At 46.2% G+C, this 18,160-nt stretch overlaps 1 protein-coding gene across 1 annotated transcript; it reads left to right on the top strand.

Annotated features, from left to right (window-relative positions):
- The first annotated feature begins 4,480 nt into the window (after positions 1-4,480).
- On the top strand, positions 4,481-17,638 carry LOC144102451 (uncharacterized). Its single transcript, XM_077635718.1, has 7 exons — positions 4,481-4,616; positions 6,709-6,741; positions 7,671-7,700; positions 9,998-10,198; positions 12,590-12,617; positions 14,083-14,180; positions 17,414-17,638. Exons 1-7 carry the CDS (start codon positions 4,604-4,606, stop codon positions 17,596-17,598), a joined length of 588 nt encoding a protein of 195 aa, XP_077491844.1. The 5' UTR covers positions 4,481-4,603; the 3' UTR covers positions 17,599-17,638.
- The last annotated feature ends 522 nt before the right edge of the window (positions 17,639-18,160 follow it).

The raw sequence follows: 18,160 nt of genomic DNA, 5'->3' as shown, positions 1-18,160 counted from the left end.
GGCTCATTCGATATGATCAATATACTTAAGACAATTTAGCATTGCTCAGAAACAACAATTTTAACAGCAAGGTGAGTACCTGCTTTCGCTCATTTCTGACAGTGCGGAATTATGAAAGTGGAAGGCGGTTTGTGTATTAGAGCATTGTGCGAAACTCCAGGGAAATCTGAAGCTTTGATACAGCAATACAGTGTGATTAGGTTAGGCCTAAAGTTCCCACCTGCGAACCGCTTCAGCGGGCTCGTCTGCAAAGGTGAAGTGCGAGAGAAATGCATTACATTAGATGACGCCCCCTGTCCCCTCGTGACCTGCAAATTGGTCCTTTTAACTTTCTCGGTTAGTTCAAATGCGCTCATCACCTCGACCGGCGACGTGGCACGCTGGGTTACATTACTCACCGATCCCTTCCTGATGGTGTAGCAGGTGCGGTTGTTGACCGACCACCCTCCGGGGCACTGCCCTCCGCCCCACGGGAAGGTCTCCATCATGCCGGCCATCTGGACCAGCACGTCGGACAGCGGCACCATGTCGGCTACCACCCGCAGCAGCACGTACAGCGTCAGCGCGTACCCCGTGCCTGTGTCGATGCCGCGGGGGCCGAAGATAAGACAAGGCAACACCAAAGACTGAGCCCCGTCAACTACGCCCCGGTAACAAGCACTGAACTTGGAGAAAACGAGAACTAGAAGGGAACATCACGGCACGCGGTTATCCTTAGCAGAAGCAGTTCCCTTTCCTTTTCGTGCCTCAGGAAAGACAACGTTGCGTCCACGTCATGGCCGAGACTCGGCCCTGGTAAGTTAAACGCCCCACGGGACGTCAAGTGCAGCCGAATGTTTACCTTTCTTACGGCTACACTTCGAACCTGCCCTGACGCTAAACTGCAAAGCTTTAGTGGGTAATATACTGACTTGATTTCGTACATAGCGCAACAGTGATCAGTAGTTAGTACATAACCGGTGCCCAGCTTCACCTTCTTTCAGTTTGTCAAGTGGCCTTCATGTTTCAGCGATGCCCCATGCCGCTACCGAAAATTACCAAAATTAGACATAAACGCCCTGTATCAGGCCGTTTTTTTTCTGCGCCACCTCGAAAACTGCAATAAATTGGAAACAGCCAGAAAAATTATTTTTTTGTAATTTTCTTAAAACTCCGGTAAAAAGTTTTTTTTCTCAAAATTTTATCCCTCAAATTCTCTACAAAAGAAAGCGTTCCTGAATGGGAGATCACACTGCATGTCTCGACAGCTAGGCCGGTGTCTATGGCTAGCTATATTTTGCGCGCGACATCAAGTTTAAGTCCAGTACACACATTCATATAACCCACCTGACGCAGGCTGCGTGATACAGCATGAAAGCTTTCCTCGTCAGTAGTACAGTAACTGGCACTTGTCGTAGTATATACAAATGTAGACTGCGCATACACAAAAGAAACATTCTGAAGCGACACATTCAAATATCTGTTCCATCCTGCGCGTATCCTCGTCTCGCTGACTAACTTCGCGCGCACTGCACAACCTGCTTTGCTACGCAAGGCAAGATCAAGTGCGTGGTTATGATTGGTTTGCGTGTAAAAAACACTAAGAAAGAAATATGAAACTCTAAACACTAAGAGACAGTTCGCCATGCACTGACCGAGGAAAAGCGGGACCGTGGTGAAGATGCCGCAGTTCCCGTCCCCAGCAAACTGGGCCAGGTTGCTCTCCAGCTGCATCATGGGCATCGCCACGGTGGCCAGCAGAGTCAGGTACGCCACCAGGAACGGCGCTGCGCATGCGCCATGGTCGCCGGTACAGGGTGTCAGCTTGGAGGTACTCTCTTTGTTAACTTATCCCGAGGACCCGGCTATTAACGACAAAGCATTGGCAACGAAATGAAATCCGGTGTCGGCGTTGACCAGCAGCAGTGATCCGAAAAATCCCTGATGACGTCATTGTGGTATCAATAAAAAATTTTCTTCTGAAGGTGTGGGGAGTTAAACCGGGGACCTGAAAGCGAGGCGAGCTCGCATTATATAGGCCACAAAACCGCGTTGCTTTTTCCCGAACAAAGGTGAACCCATTATATGCGCTACCTTACTACCATATGCTAAGGAGTAGGTGTGTCATTAGAAAGGAAGAAAAAATAAAAAGGAATAGAAATATAAAGTAAAAATAAATAAACAACAATGCTTTAGCTTTCAAAGGACGTAAGTAGTCTTAGGAGCCCTCCGTAATTTTTGCACGACGTTTCCAGAATTACTTAGCCCTCCCTTTAGTTTCCTCTGTCGTTACTCTTATTGCAGTCACGGTTAAGTCGAGACGCCAATTGCCATCCTTGAGACAGAACAAAATGCCCCTGCTGGCGGCGGGTGGACAACGTTCAGCGTCGAGACTGAAGATGCTATAGCAGAACGCTATCGGCTCACCGTCCAGGCATGAGCGTGTTGCCGGGGATACCGATTAAGTTCTGATGCTATTTCGGGACGCGTAAAGAAACGCTACCCAGGTGAAGCACTGGCCGTCTGCCCTTAGCAGAGTCGCAGTCAACTTTTATTTTTCCGCGACCCTATAAAAGACCTTGAGTGAAACTGGGCAACCTCAGATGACGGATCACCAGCACGGCATCGATTTGCCCGTACCTTTCTCTACCAGCAAATAGAGATTACGCTTTGAATTTAGTAGCTTGTATGGTGACGTGGTTGCGTACCTCCGCCGTAGAAGATGAACATCATGGGAAACATGGCGGCATTGCTGCCACCCGCGGTCATCATGAACAGCGTGGCAAGCTTGTGGGCGCTGCACTGGTATGTGCCTGGGCTCTGCTTCGCCGCAGGGTCCTGGGAGTGCTGTATGAAAGGCGCAGCGGAGTAAGGCTTGTAGCATGGAGCAGATCGCAATTTGATCGATATGGCGCCCCTTTCTTCTTGACAGCGATGCAGGGAGTGGACCTTAAGAGTTTGGCTTACGTAAGGCACATGCTGTGGTGAAAGAATTTTAGGGAGACGTACATACCCCAAGCATTTCTCGATGTTTTCTGTGGAAACGCAGGCCAATGTGGTCTCACGTAGAACATTTCATAAAGTAGAGAAAATTCTCTGCCCAAATATATTGGCCTTTGATCCGCAAGAACACCTTAGTTTAACACCGCGGTTATCAGAAGGTGAATCTGCCAGCAGGATCTGACTATAAAAGCTTGTCATAGCACCCCTGAGCACAATTTGAATTGAGAATTCAATACAGCTTAGCAGTAACGTGGTTGAAGATGTAGGGCATTTAATGGCGGGCGTTGTTTATGGATTTTTTTTTGCCGGTCAACATCACCGGCAGGTGAAACTGCTTCTCGGTTGCTATGCGTTCCCATTGTGAGACAAGCCACTGCCCGCTATTCTAATTGGCCTCAGCGTAGCACTACAAGGGGAAGGGATAATTACTGGATGATTAGTCCTGCAAACTCAGAAATTCAGACTCTGCGTTGGCTAAGTTTATTTTATTAGTTATTATTAATCGATCGCCCAGCTAGAAACTTATGACCTCTAGTAAAACAGGCCACGGTTAGCGGAACAGCGGTCATGGTTAGGACATTGGCACCTTTTCAGAAAGCTTTCCAGGTGGCAGCAATCTGGGGTGTGAAATGCGGAAGAGTGCAATCACTTCCACGTGGGAAAACAGAGTATGCCAGAGTTGTAGTGTTTGGACTCCAGAGGCAGCTCTTAATCGCCGTCCAGCATAGCCCTGGAGCCTTCGACCCACCTGAACATCGATGGAGCGGCACATGAGCGTGGCAGTTCCCATTTACGGGATAGTGCGTCACCAATTTAAAAAAAATGTACGTCAGGGAAAAGAAATAACTAACGAAAGCAGATGAGGGAAAGCCTTGGACGGTAATGAGACTGCGGTTAACCCTGACGGAGGTCCCCCTTACCGCCGTCGCTGTGGTAGGCAACGGAGGGAACAAACTCACCCCGCTTTCTTCGTCGCTGTCAGCCATACACGAAGTGCTGGGTAAGAGTGGTTCCCTGACAGCAAGTGTGGGCGAGCACGTCAGATTGGCGACAGGCACGTTCGAAAGCAGTCTTCTTCTGAGACTAGCAAAGACCCCGTGTCTCCTCGCGCTGAACAACTTCCTCTTCTCTCGCGCTCTTTTTGATGGCGATGCTACTGGTAGCATGAATACGTTGGTTGTTGTACATTAATGCATGCATTTATGTTGGGGAGACCAAAAGAAACTGAGACCGAAAATTGACTATTTTCTTTGGCTCGGGGTAGATTCGAATGCTTATGATGATTCTTGAAGCGAAAGCTGTTGAAGGGGCTTTTTCTTCAGTTGGTGGTATTGTCAGCGATATCTGTTAACATAAGCGGAAACGGCCTCGCCTTCCTGCTGTTCAACGAAAATCGAAACCTGCTGGTCCTGGGGCCACATTGCCAAGCACAACATCTTAGAGTAATCATTTGTCTCCAGCTTTACTGCCTCCGTTAGACACTTCGGCGAGAAATGCTTCGATTTTGGCAGGTGAAATCCGCTCGTGGTCACGTGACCAGCGTGTGAACACGTGGCGAGAGCAAAGAAGACGAAGAAGAGTTTGCGCAGCCATCTGACGCGTAGCGTCCAGCTTCTCGGCGATGACTGAGCCAGGTGAGTCAACCTGACGCCCGGCCTGCTGTACTTCTAGAACTGCCGCTATCTCTATAACCCACTAAATTATCGACGCGAGTAAACGCGTGAAGGCTTTCCCAAATCACAGTTATGGTCGCGCAGGGTCACTAGGCTGGCTGCGGGCAGTTCTCGCCCGTAGTCTAGAAGCAATGCGCGAAAGAATCGTGGATTTCACGGTATTCACTGGTGCCTATATGCTTTATTATTTTTCATTCTTTTTATGATGCCAAATTACAACCTGTCGAGATGCTTCGCGAGTAATTTAATCAGTGGATGACACTGAGCATGCATCGTGTTTAGAAAAAGCGCAGAGTGTGAGATACTAAGCTTTACAGCAAGCTTATACAACAGATCTTACCGGTGGATCTTACCGGTAGTCACCGGTACTTACCCGGTGGAGGCTAAGCAAAAGGGTTCGAGGTAAGGACAGCACAGCGAGCCATGGAAAGGAAAATGATAGGTGTAACGTTAAGACACCGGAAGCGGGTGGAGTGGGTGAGGGAAAAAACGCGGGTCAATGACATCCTAGTCGAAATCAAGAGGAAGAAATGGGCTTGGGCAGGGCATGTAATGCGAAGGCAAGATAGCTGCTGGTCCTTAAGTGTAACGGAGTGGTTTCCAGGAGAATGCAAGCGTAGCAGGGGGCGGCAGAAGGTTAGGTGGGTGGATGAGATTAAGAAGTTGTGGGGACATGGTGGGCGCGGCTGGAAAAGTACAGGGTTAATCGGAGAGACATGGGGAGGCCTTTGCCCTGCAGTGGGTGTAGTCAGGCTGATGGTGATGATGATGACAATGCATAACAGTGCAAGACTGTCAAGAAAACGCACTGCTGTGCAGAACACGAGCTCTTATTTCAGAGGCACTGGGAGCCATGTGAACGCTTGGCCGATAAGAGTAACACACGCGGCTTCTTCGGTGCTCAAGGTGAAGGCTGAGCTTTAATGCGTTTTAACTTCATTAGTGTGGTACTCTTGAGAACGAACAACAGTGGACGCATAAACCATACATGCAGACAGGGCACAACAGTGGCGCACTAATGAAGTTAAGCAGCAAAAACCAACCAGGCCCATCTGCAGCTTTACTTTCAATCCTTGAAGCATTAGAGGGGCCATGGCGGCAAAAAACGACCATCGAGTGAGGCCGCGCTGAGAGGGGAGAGGAGGAGAGATAGAGCGAAATAAAGGAAACATGTACCCTAGACAGGGAGTGGAGGTGACGGATTGGAGGAGGACTGGTGTGGGTGTAGAGGAGGGGCCATGATTTGTGCCTGTGCGGTTCTCATGTCTATTCGTGTGGGCTCTAGCGCTTGTATTATTAGCAAAACATAATACGTACGTTAAAATTTCGCCTTTATTTCTTCTCCACAACACTGCTTGAGCTCACTACAGAAGTGTAATCAGGTCTTTACTGTCAGTTTCTCCACAACACTGCTTGAGCTCACTACAGAAGTGTAATCAGGTCTTTACTGTCAGTTTCTCCACAACACTGCTTGAGCTCACTACAGAAGTGTAATCAGGTCTTTACTGTCAGTAGCAAAAGTTTGGTGGCTGAGTTTCTGAAAAAAAAAAGTTGCAGTAGGACTATGCCTCGTCGCCCAGCCCCTCGGTAATGTTATACCATCTGGTGCAGCATGGTCGCTGCCACATACCTTTAGACATTTCCGTCGATTTGCTTTGCGTGATTGCGTCGAAATAATTTCTTTTCCGCACACCCGCATCCAGCAAACTATTACTGCCGATAATAGACCACACCAGAGTAGAAGTCTATACAGTACGAGTCCCACGAAAAACTGCAGTGGTTTCGTAGCCATTTCACACATCCTGGAGTTGAGCGGTTCAGCCTGGATTTGCATGTTCCAACATTCGAGCTTGCCTTTTACTTACAAACTGCCTGATTTGTTTAATTCGCTCTGCTAGAGCAGCCGTGTAAAGTATTTGACTTTACAGGGGAGTGCTTTTGAACGTTTTCAATATCTTAAGTGCTCATATCGGCATTTGCGTAATCGCTTAACTGACTGTTTATTTATTGTCACGAGAAAAAAAGCGACATATAATTTCTATTTTTTTTACAGCCTTGTTTAGCGAGATGTATCAGGCTTCTCTACGTAAGTATTGCAGCCGCTTCGCTAAGCACCATGGCGGTTAGTTTTGATTGCGATAACACTGTAGTATAATTGATGTCGGAATAGGAAATGTACGCCTGGCATGATATAAACGTATTTACAACCAATGAACTTTTGAATCCTCATAGATATACGATAACAGGCGCTGGCCACTGCAGTCCCGTTGATTTGACAGTGATTTCTTCGCTGATTTTCCCGTAGCTCTTATCAGTGCCAGAGTGTGTTTAGGAATCATCTCGGACTTGTAGACACTGACTCGAGCTTTACGCGTTGCACGGCAACTACACGCCAAATTCTGTAGTCGGATACAACTCAAGAGCGCAGCTGCTTTTCACCGTCAAAGGACCCCCTTCCAGCCATTGGCGTCGGCCGATTCTATTGACCCTACTAGTGTGACAAAGCAGGGAGTGGTAGATGAAAGGAGATAATCCCTTCCCTCTATGGTCGGGGATAGACCCCTCCCTCCAATGTGGCGCCACTCCCTGTATTGTTACATTATCAGGGTCATGAGAATCGGCCGAGGCCATTGGCTGGAATGGGGTTCCTTCGACGGGGAAAAGCCGCTTCGTTCTTGAGTTATATCCGACTATAGTAACTATTTCATACATGGCGTGCAATAACAGGGTAGCTTCTGCGCTTGGACAAATCCTGCTAAGAGGTGTCATTTTTTGCAGTAATATGTACTTTCACCGCACTTAGCGCTCTGAAATATAGTGTCACTTGTGATTTCACTGTAGAAACCCTAGTTGGAAAGGTTTAGGTGTCTTTGCGTTAACACAAAAAGACCCGGGCCATTGTCGATATCACATTGACAGCAAATACTGCATGCTTTCTCCTTCTCCATCTTTCGAAAGCGTAATTCAGAGTAGTTTGTTCTTTATCGAATTGTTTTTTTATGTTTTTGATTGCAGGGCCACATCCGCCGGATAAACCACTGCCCGGTAATTTTTTCTTCTTCATGAGCGTGTTTGCGCAAACTTACACTGTGTCCATTATAGTTTCGGAGTTATGTCGTCTCGGAGAAACATGGCGTTGCATATAAGTGAAAAGTTGAGGGAGAAGAAAAAAATCTAGAAGTAGATTTCGTAACTTCGAGTATGCAGCGTAATATGCGTGTAAGGTAAAGCGCACTCAGGATCATATCTAACAGTTGTCACCTTTAAAAGCCTATTTGCCTCCACCAGCTGTTTAAATGCAGGATTGCTTTCCTTTTTCACGAGGCCTAGGCTTTATTGAGCGGCTGTAGATCCAAAATCGGGAATACGGCAGGTATTTGTTCTTTCCACATTTGCTTTAGTGGGTGCAGGTTAGCGGGGGGCATTCCCAAACACGTACTCATTTTCCGCAGAGTCGAAATAATTTGCCAGCCTGTCCGCTCACATCTTTTTCAAACATCTTCAGAGCTTGCATAGATATACTGCGGGCGGTGAAAAATATCTTGAAGAATTTTTAATGTCAAAGTCACGTTTATTTCAATGTGTGCGTGAACATTCATGTCTGTTGTCAGACGCGAGCCAGATTCTACTTTTGACTCGTACGCTATTGCGACCGTATACTTTGAAGCAGATGTCGATGCATCCATGCCGCACTAAGGCATCAGGCAGCTGCACTCAATGCTTGCTTTTATGCACTAGCATCAAGAGCCCGTTGAGGCGTCTTCCCGTCGTTGTGTCGCAGTCACACTAGGCGAGTTGGCGGTGTAATGGGACAAAGATTGTCGCTGCGATAATTGTCGATCCAGTGCGAGACTGATTGCGTTGCAATCTAGGTGAAATGTGGCAAGAAAATGCTAGCCGTAGCTTGCGCCAGCCATTCGTTGGGAGTCGAACCATGAACCAACGCATGCCAAGGCGTCCATATGAGCGAATTTCACTATGGGTGTCTATTCCATATGTGGCCATTTGGAACGACTATGCTATAACTTGGTCAGACCCAATCAGCGATTAAGTGTCCTGCTTTGGCGGCAATTTTTGTGCCGTTATCGTGTATTACCGAGATACTTATGAGGCTGCGTTAAAACAGCCTTCCTACAACTTGCAGCCCCCATCTTTGCGAATCCGAAACTACATAATCATAATCCTCTGTGTGAGGAAGTTTAGCTCCAAAAGATGCAGCATTTTAAGGATAAAAGAAATTAAGGATTAAGAAGAAAAAAAAAGAATGCCAGGCAGGTTAATGCTGTTGCCACTGAGCAAAAAAAAGATTTGAAGTTATGCCCTATGGGCACGGGCCAGCCCACAACATTAAGAAAAATGCACTTAAGCAGGGTGTTAACGTTGCATTCTCTGCTGCCTACAAGCTCTCTGGCCTGTGCTCGCGTATATCATGAGGCAAATCGAGAATTCCTGGTTGCACGGCCAAGCATGAAAATGTTTTTTGACGAAATATTCCACAGGCCTGCGGTATGTTTCCCATCTGATGCGAAAAGATTTACGGCGGACAAACGGGCCGGTGTATCAATGAACGGCTGCGCGAACACCATAACCCTTTGGGTTCTGCCGACGGGCAAAACTTGCCCCGTCATTGTCGCGAGTGTGGCTGCTACCCGCTGTTTGGCAACGTAAGCACTCTTGGCAGAGGGGAAGAAGAACGCGAAATTTTAGAAGCCTACTACATCAGGTTGCACGGTGAAGATTGCATGAGCACAACTTCGGTACGGCTGCTTCAAAAAGAACTTGCTTTCGGGCGATAGTTGTGCTGCCTATCTGTCTTATGTCTTTGTCCGGTGATGGGTTTGGCTTCGTTGCGCGTGTCTTGTGAGCCTTACTGGGAAGGCGCCTTGTTCAATGAAGCACAGTTACTAGTTCAGTGAACGGGTGTACATTCCTACTTCTTGTACCTCGTCTTATTGGCCGGTTTTTGCCTCCTTGTAAGTGAAGAGGAGCGAGGAACTTTTTAGCTGTAACGGTGACAGAAGCTGCTAGTCGTGATTGCCCTTTTCACTGAGTCCCAGTTCGGAGAGCGGGATTTTGAGAAAAAATAAAGAGAGCAATAAAAATGTCTAACTACACGCCAGTATCTAAAGTACACAAAAGCCTGGCGATTGGCATATATAAACCAACAATTATGAGATGTTGAGCGAAGCAAGGTATTTTTCACCACGTCATAATCGCTGATGGAAAGGACGGCAGGTAGTTTTTATAGCCCATGTGCAATATTTTTCTTTGTCATATGTTTAATTACACGACTTTTCGTTCAATGGTCATTTTGTCTTTTTCTTCACCTGCTCCTCTCACAGATGAGACCGGGTTCATGGAGTACCCGTTGTCCCCACCGGCGAACCCTCCCGGGTACTACATGCCGGTGTACTACCCTCCTCCTCCTCCTCGTCCTCCTCCACCCCCACCAGCTCCGATGCTCGCTCCAAGCGCTCCTGTCCGAACACCTCGTCCTGCACCCTACAGTGCTAATACAACGATTCGGCGTGACAGGGTTCGAAGTAAGCACTCCACTTTTTATTTACAACGGTCAGCGGTCAGTGTCTTCACTGCGAAACAGTTTCGTGCCACAGTTTCGGCAGTAGTATGTAATCTCTGAAAAAAATACTTTTTTCATTTTGTGCTGTGACAGAAACAAATGTTGCGTAGTTGATGGCTCCTTTTATATTCGAGGCCCCGGCCACACTGAAGCGGAATTAACTTCATATCGCCAATACTCATCTCTCGTTTAGTTTCGCTCGCCGTAATTAAGGCGGATGTGCACAGATATACAGTAATGATTAAGACTGCCAGGCTTAGTGTGAGCTGTTAAGCTGAGAAAAAATGCCGTCATACACCGCTATGGCTCCTTATATTTGAATGGGGCTGTGAGATTGGGGTGCTCATCTTCTCATCTCTCCAGATCTATGACATTTCTGGGATGCGTCTAGCTTGCACCTCTTCACGACCAGAAATCTGTTTACTTGCATTACGGAGCGAGATTCTTCCGATTGTTCTTTTCCACTACGTTTATCCCAGTGATAATTGGTGTTCCTCGTTATTTCGTTTAGATCACGTCCGCGAGGTTAATCAAAATTTTTGTCAGCCCGCAAAAAGATACAAAGCCTCACCTTTAGTTACATTCATGACACAACGGAAAACATTACACAGGAGCATTTTAGTCACGGGAGCAGAGCCTTCTTTATTTAAAGAGGCATTATACATTTTTAAGGTATGCAGTGAACTTTAAGTCCTAGTGCGTACGTAAAGCGCGCTTCATACTTTCATTATACGGAACCATCTTGCCATGTTTATAAATTTTCTAACTTGTAACCTGTGCGGAATCACTGACAATATTCTTTTATTAAAATTTATCTTGTAACTGCTCATTTTTGCGTGGTATGTATTATAAACTTTTCTGTATACAAAGCTCTGTTGTGCGCCCATGTTGCCCTGCGGTTGTACACAACTTGGATAAGATTAACCTTGGAATGCGCCTATTCTGTAGTGTATATACCTAGAAATATCTTAATCAACTTAATTAATTCTCCTTATTACTATTATTATTGACACCGTAGTAGCGATTCATCGGTTAGCTCACTAACTCTATTTAGGTGGGACGTTTGACGTAGAGGGCAACTGCACCCATTTTTGAGAGTTTATCGATATTCCAGAATTCAAAGCTATATAGGCTGTAGGTAAAGCATACCGAGTGTTTTTGCACTAGCATTTAAATTAGCGACGTAATCGACGATCGAATTTCGCGCTTTGCCTCATACCATGGAAGGAAGGCAGAGAAGTTCAGTGTTACGTCACGGAACTGATGATTTGAAATTATCGCTATCGTCAGCCACACCCTGCTATGCCTCGTTGGAAGCTGCCAAAGAATGTTCTGAGGATTTGTCTTCGGTGGCGTTTGTTTTTTTTTTTTCCTTCAAAGCAGGCGTTTATGCGTTGGATATGTACGGATACCTACGATTACTTCTTCATGTGCCGCCCAGTTGGCGTACTGCGCAACGGAGATGCTCGAAGGGCGCCGTGATTTTATCGCGGATTACTTCACTATTTCGAATGCTAGCCTAAAAAGACTTCGCATCCTTTACCTGCGAGGTTCACGCATTCGACACTTTTAAGCTCCTTGATTTCTAAAACCTATACAGTAGCCCTTTAATATCTACATTGTTTTTAATATCTTATTGTTCCGTAACATGCTTTTCATCTTAGATGCATCAGTCGCACTAGAAGCATTGGCTAGTTTATCGAAAGGGCATACTTTACATACGCGCTCAAGTGTCATTCCAGAAACAGGTGCCAAAATTTGTCCTCTCGTCAGCGATGCGAGCGGCTTTCCGCTTATTCTACCTGAAGTTGCGTGGTTTCAGGTAAAACTATTTTAGAAGAAATAGTTATACGGCGTCACAAGTATCTTTATTTCAGGTACATAGCCCCTGTGCAAGTTTGTGCTGTTGAGGGCGGCTTCTCAAGCAATCGGCCTGCAGCATTAACACACGGCTTGTGTCAGGGTTTTGCATCCGTTGTTTATGAGATCTTTCTAGCAGGCATCACGTTCTCTGGATTGCAGTGGGGTTGGCAGAAGTTGATTTTTACACGAAAGAAATAATATGGGAAACCACGAGCAGATTCTCTACACTCTTTTGTTTTCAGCGGCTGAACGGCTATCTCTTTGTGTTCCGAACTATTCACCAGCCTCCAAATTAAGGTGTGAAGGACCTTACGAGCATGTTTCCCGACATTTGTAGTAGCCTTCCGAGCGAAAAACTAAACATTTCGACAGATTTGCCTGTCTGTTTTGGTTTGAAGACTTATAATAATAAATTACATCATTCAGCTCAGCATTCGCTTCATTCACTCTCGAGAATCTTGATAGTACATCTTTTTGTCTTTTTTTCCAGCTACGACTGACCAAACCACAAGTGACAGGTGAGCGCGTGAATATCTGATGCGGTTGCATAAATTGATTCTTAGGGTTAATATGGCTGTAGCGGCAGCAGTTGGGGATCTTTCACGTATGGCGGAAATAAGAATAAATGTTCCGGTTGTCCCGTCTCGTTGCCTTCGCGAAGACGTGGTGTACATGCGAAGGACAAAGCTACATTCATTACACGGGTCAAGGCGCCACGTCGAACAAATCTTTTGTTGGCAACTGTTCGCACCAATTTCTCAACTATTTAAGCGATAAATGAGAGAGTAATGGATGCGTAGCTGAGGCGATATTCTGCGCGAGAACTGCACATTAACGACTATATTGATAACTTACTGCTTTGGAGTTGCCTGAAAGTAAGTTGCTGTAGGGTGGATGTAGGTTGCGTGTAGGGCGCTAGAGTGACGGAAGGCCCACCTAACTGAATCACTGAGCTCTTGCTCTCCTCAGGGGAGAAGACTGACAGCTATGATAAAGAGGTAGCGTGATAGGTTTATAGTGATAGCTTAACCGCAGGAGCCTAATGGCCTCCCCTTTCGGTAATGTCGTTCGCAATAGCTGATCTTTGTGCAGTTGCACTTATTTCTTCTGCAATATAATGAAAGGGTTACCTGAACAATGTTGTTGTACATACATGATTGCGATGCCTTCGTGGCATATCGTTTCTGCTGCTTCAACGCAGAAACAGTGCTATGTGGGAGCGCGGAAACAGTACTCAAGCGCGTTTTGTTTATGTCGTATCGAATGCTTAATTCCATGCAAGGTGTGGTTGGTTTCCGCTAAAAGTTGCTGCAGCTAGGCGGACAAAATTTACGTTCTCTTGTTGTCTGCCTTAAGACGGACGCCGACTAAGAGCGCATTACTGAGCGAAGGTGAAATGCAAGGGAACAATAGAATTGCTTAAGGGATCGAATTGACGTCACTAAGAATCTTAAGTCCTCGACTGAATGATTACCTTTCAGGTTGAGAAACCTCGACTACATAAATCAAACGTCACAGACGCATTAAAGTGGATACTTTTTTGTTGGAGGGGTGCTGTTTTGAAGTGCTCTCAAATTACCGCATAATTTTTAGAGTTCTTGAGCCACAACTTCACTCGTGATAAGGTTCTGTGCTAAAATGTTTGTGTTAAAGGGGCTGTACGCTGTTTCAGCATGGATTGAAGGATTATTAGGGCAGAAAGGAACGTATGCTCAGTTGCTTGCCCTTTTTACCTGCATGCGTATTCTGGTTTGCATTAGAATAATCTTCCAGAGCCACAGAATTCCTATTGAATTCCGGATAATTTGGCGAAATGCAATACTGACTTTATCCCATTACATCAAAGAACCAAGGTTGCTGAGGGAACCCTGAGTCGCCTTAAAGCTCTAAACTGTGGTCGACTTTTACAGCTCATTTAGATTGGTCCTCAGGATCCAGGGTATTTTTTCTGATCTCTTAATACGAACCTGTGCTGCCTTACAGAAACTGGTCCCTGGCGGCGTGTATATCGTACATTGCGCTGGTGCTGGTTGGCCTGCTCCTCTTCACTTTGGCAGTCATGCTCGCCGTCGTGATGGCAGGTGAGCTGCACTGCTTCTCAAAGCGTGATGCCGAAGCTTTGGGTTGAAAAGACTAAAAAAGAGCTGTAAACTCCTGTTCACCTTTTGACTGGCTTCCAGTGGAAGTACTCGTTATACATCAAGAGAAACGAAGTATGCAGGGCACCTTCTTTAACTTGTCATCTCGATAACATACAACACCTCACTTCTTTTTCTGCTGTCGCGAAATTACTGTGTTGTTGGGTACAGTTGTAATATTCCGTTTAATATTTATTCAACGTCATCACCCTAACTGTGGCATAACTGCAGATTAAATGCCTCCTCCGCTGACATTTATCAACCCTGTACCTCGTTATCTGCGGCCAACAGATCTCGGCGAGCTTTCTAATCTCCTTCCGCCACCTGACTCTCTACTGGCTCCTGCACACGCGCACTTGTGCTTGATTTCGGCTCTCCTTTGATTCCTGCCTCCAGTCTTCTCACTTTCTGCTAAGTAAATTTACATCAATAATTTTAAAGCGACATCGTCAAAGCTACCATTGCCCGGAAAATCCACAGAAGCGTTGTGAATCGGACTGGTTAGTTAACGTTCGTATTTTAAACAGCGCAAAAAAAAACAGAACACAAGTAAGGAGACACTACGACACTGGTGGCGTCTCCATCCTCGTGTCCCGTCCTTTGCTCTGTTTCAAATGTTATCAGAGAATCCGGCGACGTCGGGGTGGTCCTCGTCCTTGTGAGCGATAAATAGGGTCGCGTAGCGACCTACGTGAGCTACCTAGGTCACGTGACCTTGTGGCGTGGTCGCAAAACGCTCGCCGAATTGTGAACAAACTAACCAACCCGGCAGGCGGCAGTGAAACTAATGAATGAGCGCGAGAGGTTGCTCGGAAAGAGCAACCTGTAATGCAGCACCTGCGATCGGAGGACAGTGGCCCATCCGTTTGCTATTGCACCTTTGCGCAAGGAGTAGTATGATGACTCCCAGGCTCAAACGAGTGCAAAATTCAGAATGATCAATTACGCATATATGTGAGTAACACACTAAAGCCATCGCGTCAGACGCTTTAGGGGGAGATTAAGTGTCCCCTACAAGCTTTCGTTCAACAATTCGCTGCGCTATCCTCAACTTTAATTAAACTCTTTTGCACAGCCTTGAATCTCCGACCCCATGTGTGAGTACTGGCAAGATATAGATGCTATATCTTTCTTCTTGAAGGATACAGTCGAACTGTCGTTCATTACCTAAGAGTACCTGCAAAATTAACTCCGCCGTACTCTTATTCTTTTAGTTTTTTGACTGACGTGGTCTGGATCTGCGTACACTATTTGTGCTCAGCAGATGTATACGCTTACCCATCCTAGTTCTTCGCTGCTTTTTTTAACTGTTATTCTATAGCGAGGCCGTTGATAACTTGTTTTGTTCATATTAATCTTACGACGACTTCTCTCCTTTGCCTGTTGCCATCCTATCTCATTATCCTATATCATTATCATTATCTGTAATTCGTCTGCTGAGTGACTTAGCAGGGCGTTGTCATCAGCAATTCGGGGATTGCTAAAGTATTCTCCAATACCATTTATATCCGAATTTTGCCCATTAATTTCTCCGAATACCAGCTGAAAGCACCCAAACATCAGTACTGGACAAATTGTTTCTCGTTCTCACATGCTTCCTAATCGGAATTTTATCATTTTTCTCTGCAGACGACTCCCTTTTTTCTTAATTAGGATATTATTACCGTTTTTGCAAGGTTTTCCTATGCCCGGTGTCGTGAGGCATTCCGTAAACAGAATGGGAAAATTTTCCAGCCCCATGTTCACACCTTCTTGCAACAAACATGTTGTTACTTAATGTCCAGCTGCCGCTTTTCTGTTTGCATTACCTTTGAGGTTTTTTGTACTTCCTCCATAGTTTCTAGCTATTTATCCACTTTCTCAGGAATACCGCCTATGTCAGGCGCATCATGATTACTTCAGCTGCTCTAGATCTCTGTATAGGGAAGACGCGGTTTTGCCGAGGAAGTAGGTGTGACGCCGGTAAGTATAGAGGAAGCACAGGAAACCTTAGAGGCATTGCCAATGGGAAAGCGGCAGATGAACCTGAATGACGCCCTTGTTTTTTGTACGGAGGTGCGAACATAGGATTATTTCGCAAAATTAACCTAATTTCTATACTGGTAGTGGTACTGCCCCTCTTGTCACTTACGCTTACACTTGATTTTTGCTTGTCTTATTTTCTGTTTAAGGCTTTTAGACTACCTATATTCTTTTGGACATGCTCCATAATCTCTATGCTACAACTCCTTCTTTCCTAACTTGCTATTATTTATTGGCTTTGGCAATTCGATGAGTTCTTTTCTGTCAACGGGGGAAGAAGCTTTCATGTTTTGGCGTTTCTCCATATTAATTCCGGCCTCCTGGGAACGCTTGCCAGCGTCCTGCCTAGTTGTCCTATCGCTCCCTTCTATTGCGCACTCTGGCATTATATTAAGAACATCATCCCTGTTTGAACACTAACGTTGTCGTCCTCAGTTGCACTCACGTCACGCACGACGTCATTGCAACGCACCCCGCTGAGTAGGCCAAACACAGTGACGGCATAGGTAGGTTTTTAAAAGCAGACAAATCATGATTAAAGTATGACACAGCGCAGCAAATAGCTCTTGGTGAACCTGGAATTAGTCAGTGGTAACCATCCTGTTAGTTTTTTAGTGTTATGAAGCCGCCTCTTCTAAAGCAGCTCCGCCTTGGCTTCAGCTTCCGAAGGCTGAAAGCGTTTTGCTCTTGAGGTCAACTTTCTTAAAATGCCTAGAAGTGCTGTGTGTTCGCCCGGTCATTTGTCGACGCAGGCACTACTCTTGCCGTTCACAGTGCAATATAGTTTTCGTTGCACAGAGTGGAGTGTAGATGACAGATGATGGCCATGAGAGTGTCACTGATGCCAGATATCTTACTTGAAATAGTCTCTGATTTCGGAATTAAAGGTGGACTGTAAATGTGCAGCTTGTTCCAGGAGGCCAGCTGATTGTGGTGCCGCCTGTCAGCAAGGCAGTCAGCTATTGGCGGCGCCCTTATCCACTACATCCCCTTTCTGCGCAGCCATGAATAATTCTTCTAAATGTCGCGAAGGGTGTGACTATCCCCTAACACCTGATTATTTAACCATTTACATCGGCACATTGATACATGAAAGCCATCGGGCGTTTCGGGACTGGTATGATGAAAGAGCTGTCCCTGACGCCGCCACGCAGGAAAAAGATTCTCGGTGAGGAGGCACACGACTCTAGAAGAGGATGGGCCAGTCGTGCTCAGGACGGCTCGCCATGAGCACGTGGGCCTCGTGCTTCCGACCTCGAGTCCTATTGAGGTTGGGCGTGCCTACCAGCAGATCCCCAGCGTCGGCTCCACGTCACGTCGACGCCGAAGATTACGTTGAGAAGACATGATGCTGTCTTTTGCCTCTTCTGTCTGTCTGTCTGCGCTTTATATGATTTTCCGCTTTTTGTTGGCGTCATTGCTGTACTGCATAAAAGTTTCTGGATTGATCGATGTACCGCTTGTTGTGATCAGCGTGTACGATGTTTTTACACCACGCCCAAAATAAAACTCAAGAGCGTACGCAGCCGCACGACCGCGAAGGGATCTTGGACTAAGCACTTCTCCCATGAATGAATGAAACCATTACTAATCACCTCTCCCGACCACCTTTCCTTGAGGGTCAATCAATGTTCCACCACAACCGCAAAATAAACCTATGTGGTTTATGAAATGTTCGAACCCTAATGGAGAAATGGACCGAGGCTCGACCCTGTTACCAAAGTTCCTTTCGTCTTATGCATCGCAGTGGTGGCCAAGTGGTTGAGCATCTGCCTCGCATGCGGGAGGTGCGGGATTTGATACCCAGTGCCGCCGGCTACCCACCGGTGATAAAATGGGTACAAGCTTTCGCCTGGCATGGTGCTCGGCTTATCTGGGGTGGAATGCTTGGGAAATGGGTC

The sequence above is a fragment of the Amblyomma americanum genome, chromosome 8, assembly GCF_052857255.1.
Source record: "Amblyomma americanum isolate KBUSLIRL-KWMA chromosome 8, ASM5285725v1, whole genome shotgun sequence".
In the NCBI taxonomy this organism is placed as follows: Eukaryota; Metazoa; Arthropoda; class Arachnida; order Ixodida; family Ixodidae; genus Amblyomma; species Amblyomma americanum.
This window is presented reverse-complemented; position numbering and strand designations above follow the sequence as displayed.

What these genes read in the sequence shown, in the direction of transcription:
- LOC144102451 (XM_077635718.1), top strand. An exon ending in GACCAAACCACAAGTGACAG is followed by an intron (nt 12,618 to 14,082) that starts GTGAGCGCGTGA and finishes GCTGCCTTACAG; the next exon opens with AAACTGGTCCCTGGCGGCGT. An exon ending in GCTCGCCGTCGTGATGGCAG is followed by an intron (nt 14,181 to 17,413) that starts GTGAGCTGCACT and finishes GCCGCCACGCAG; the next exon opens with GAAAAAGATTCTCGGTGAGG.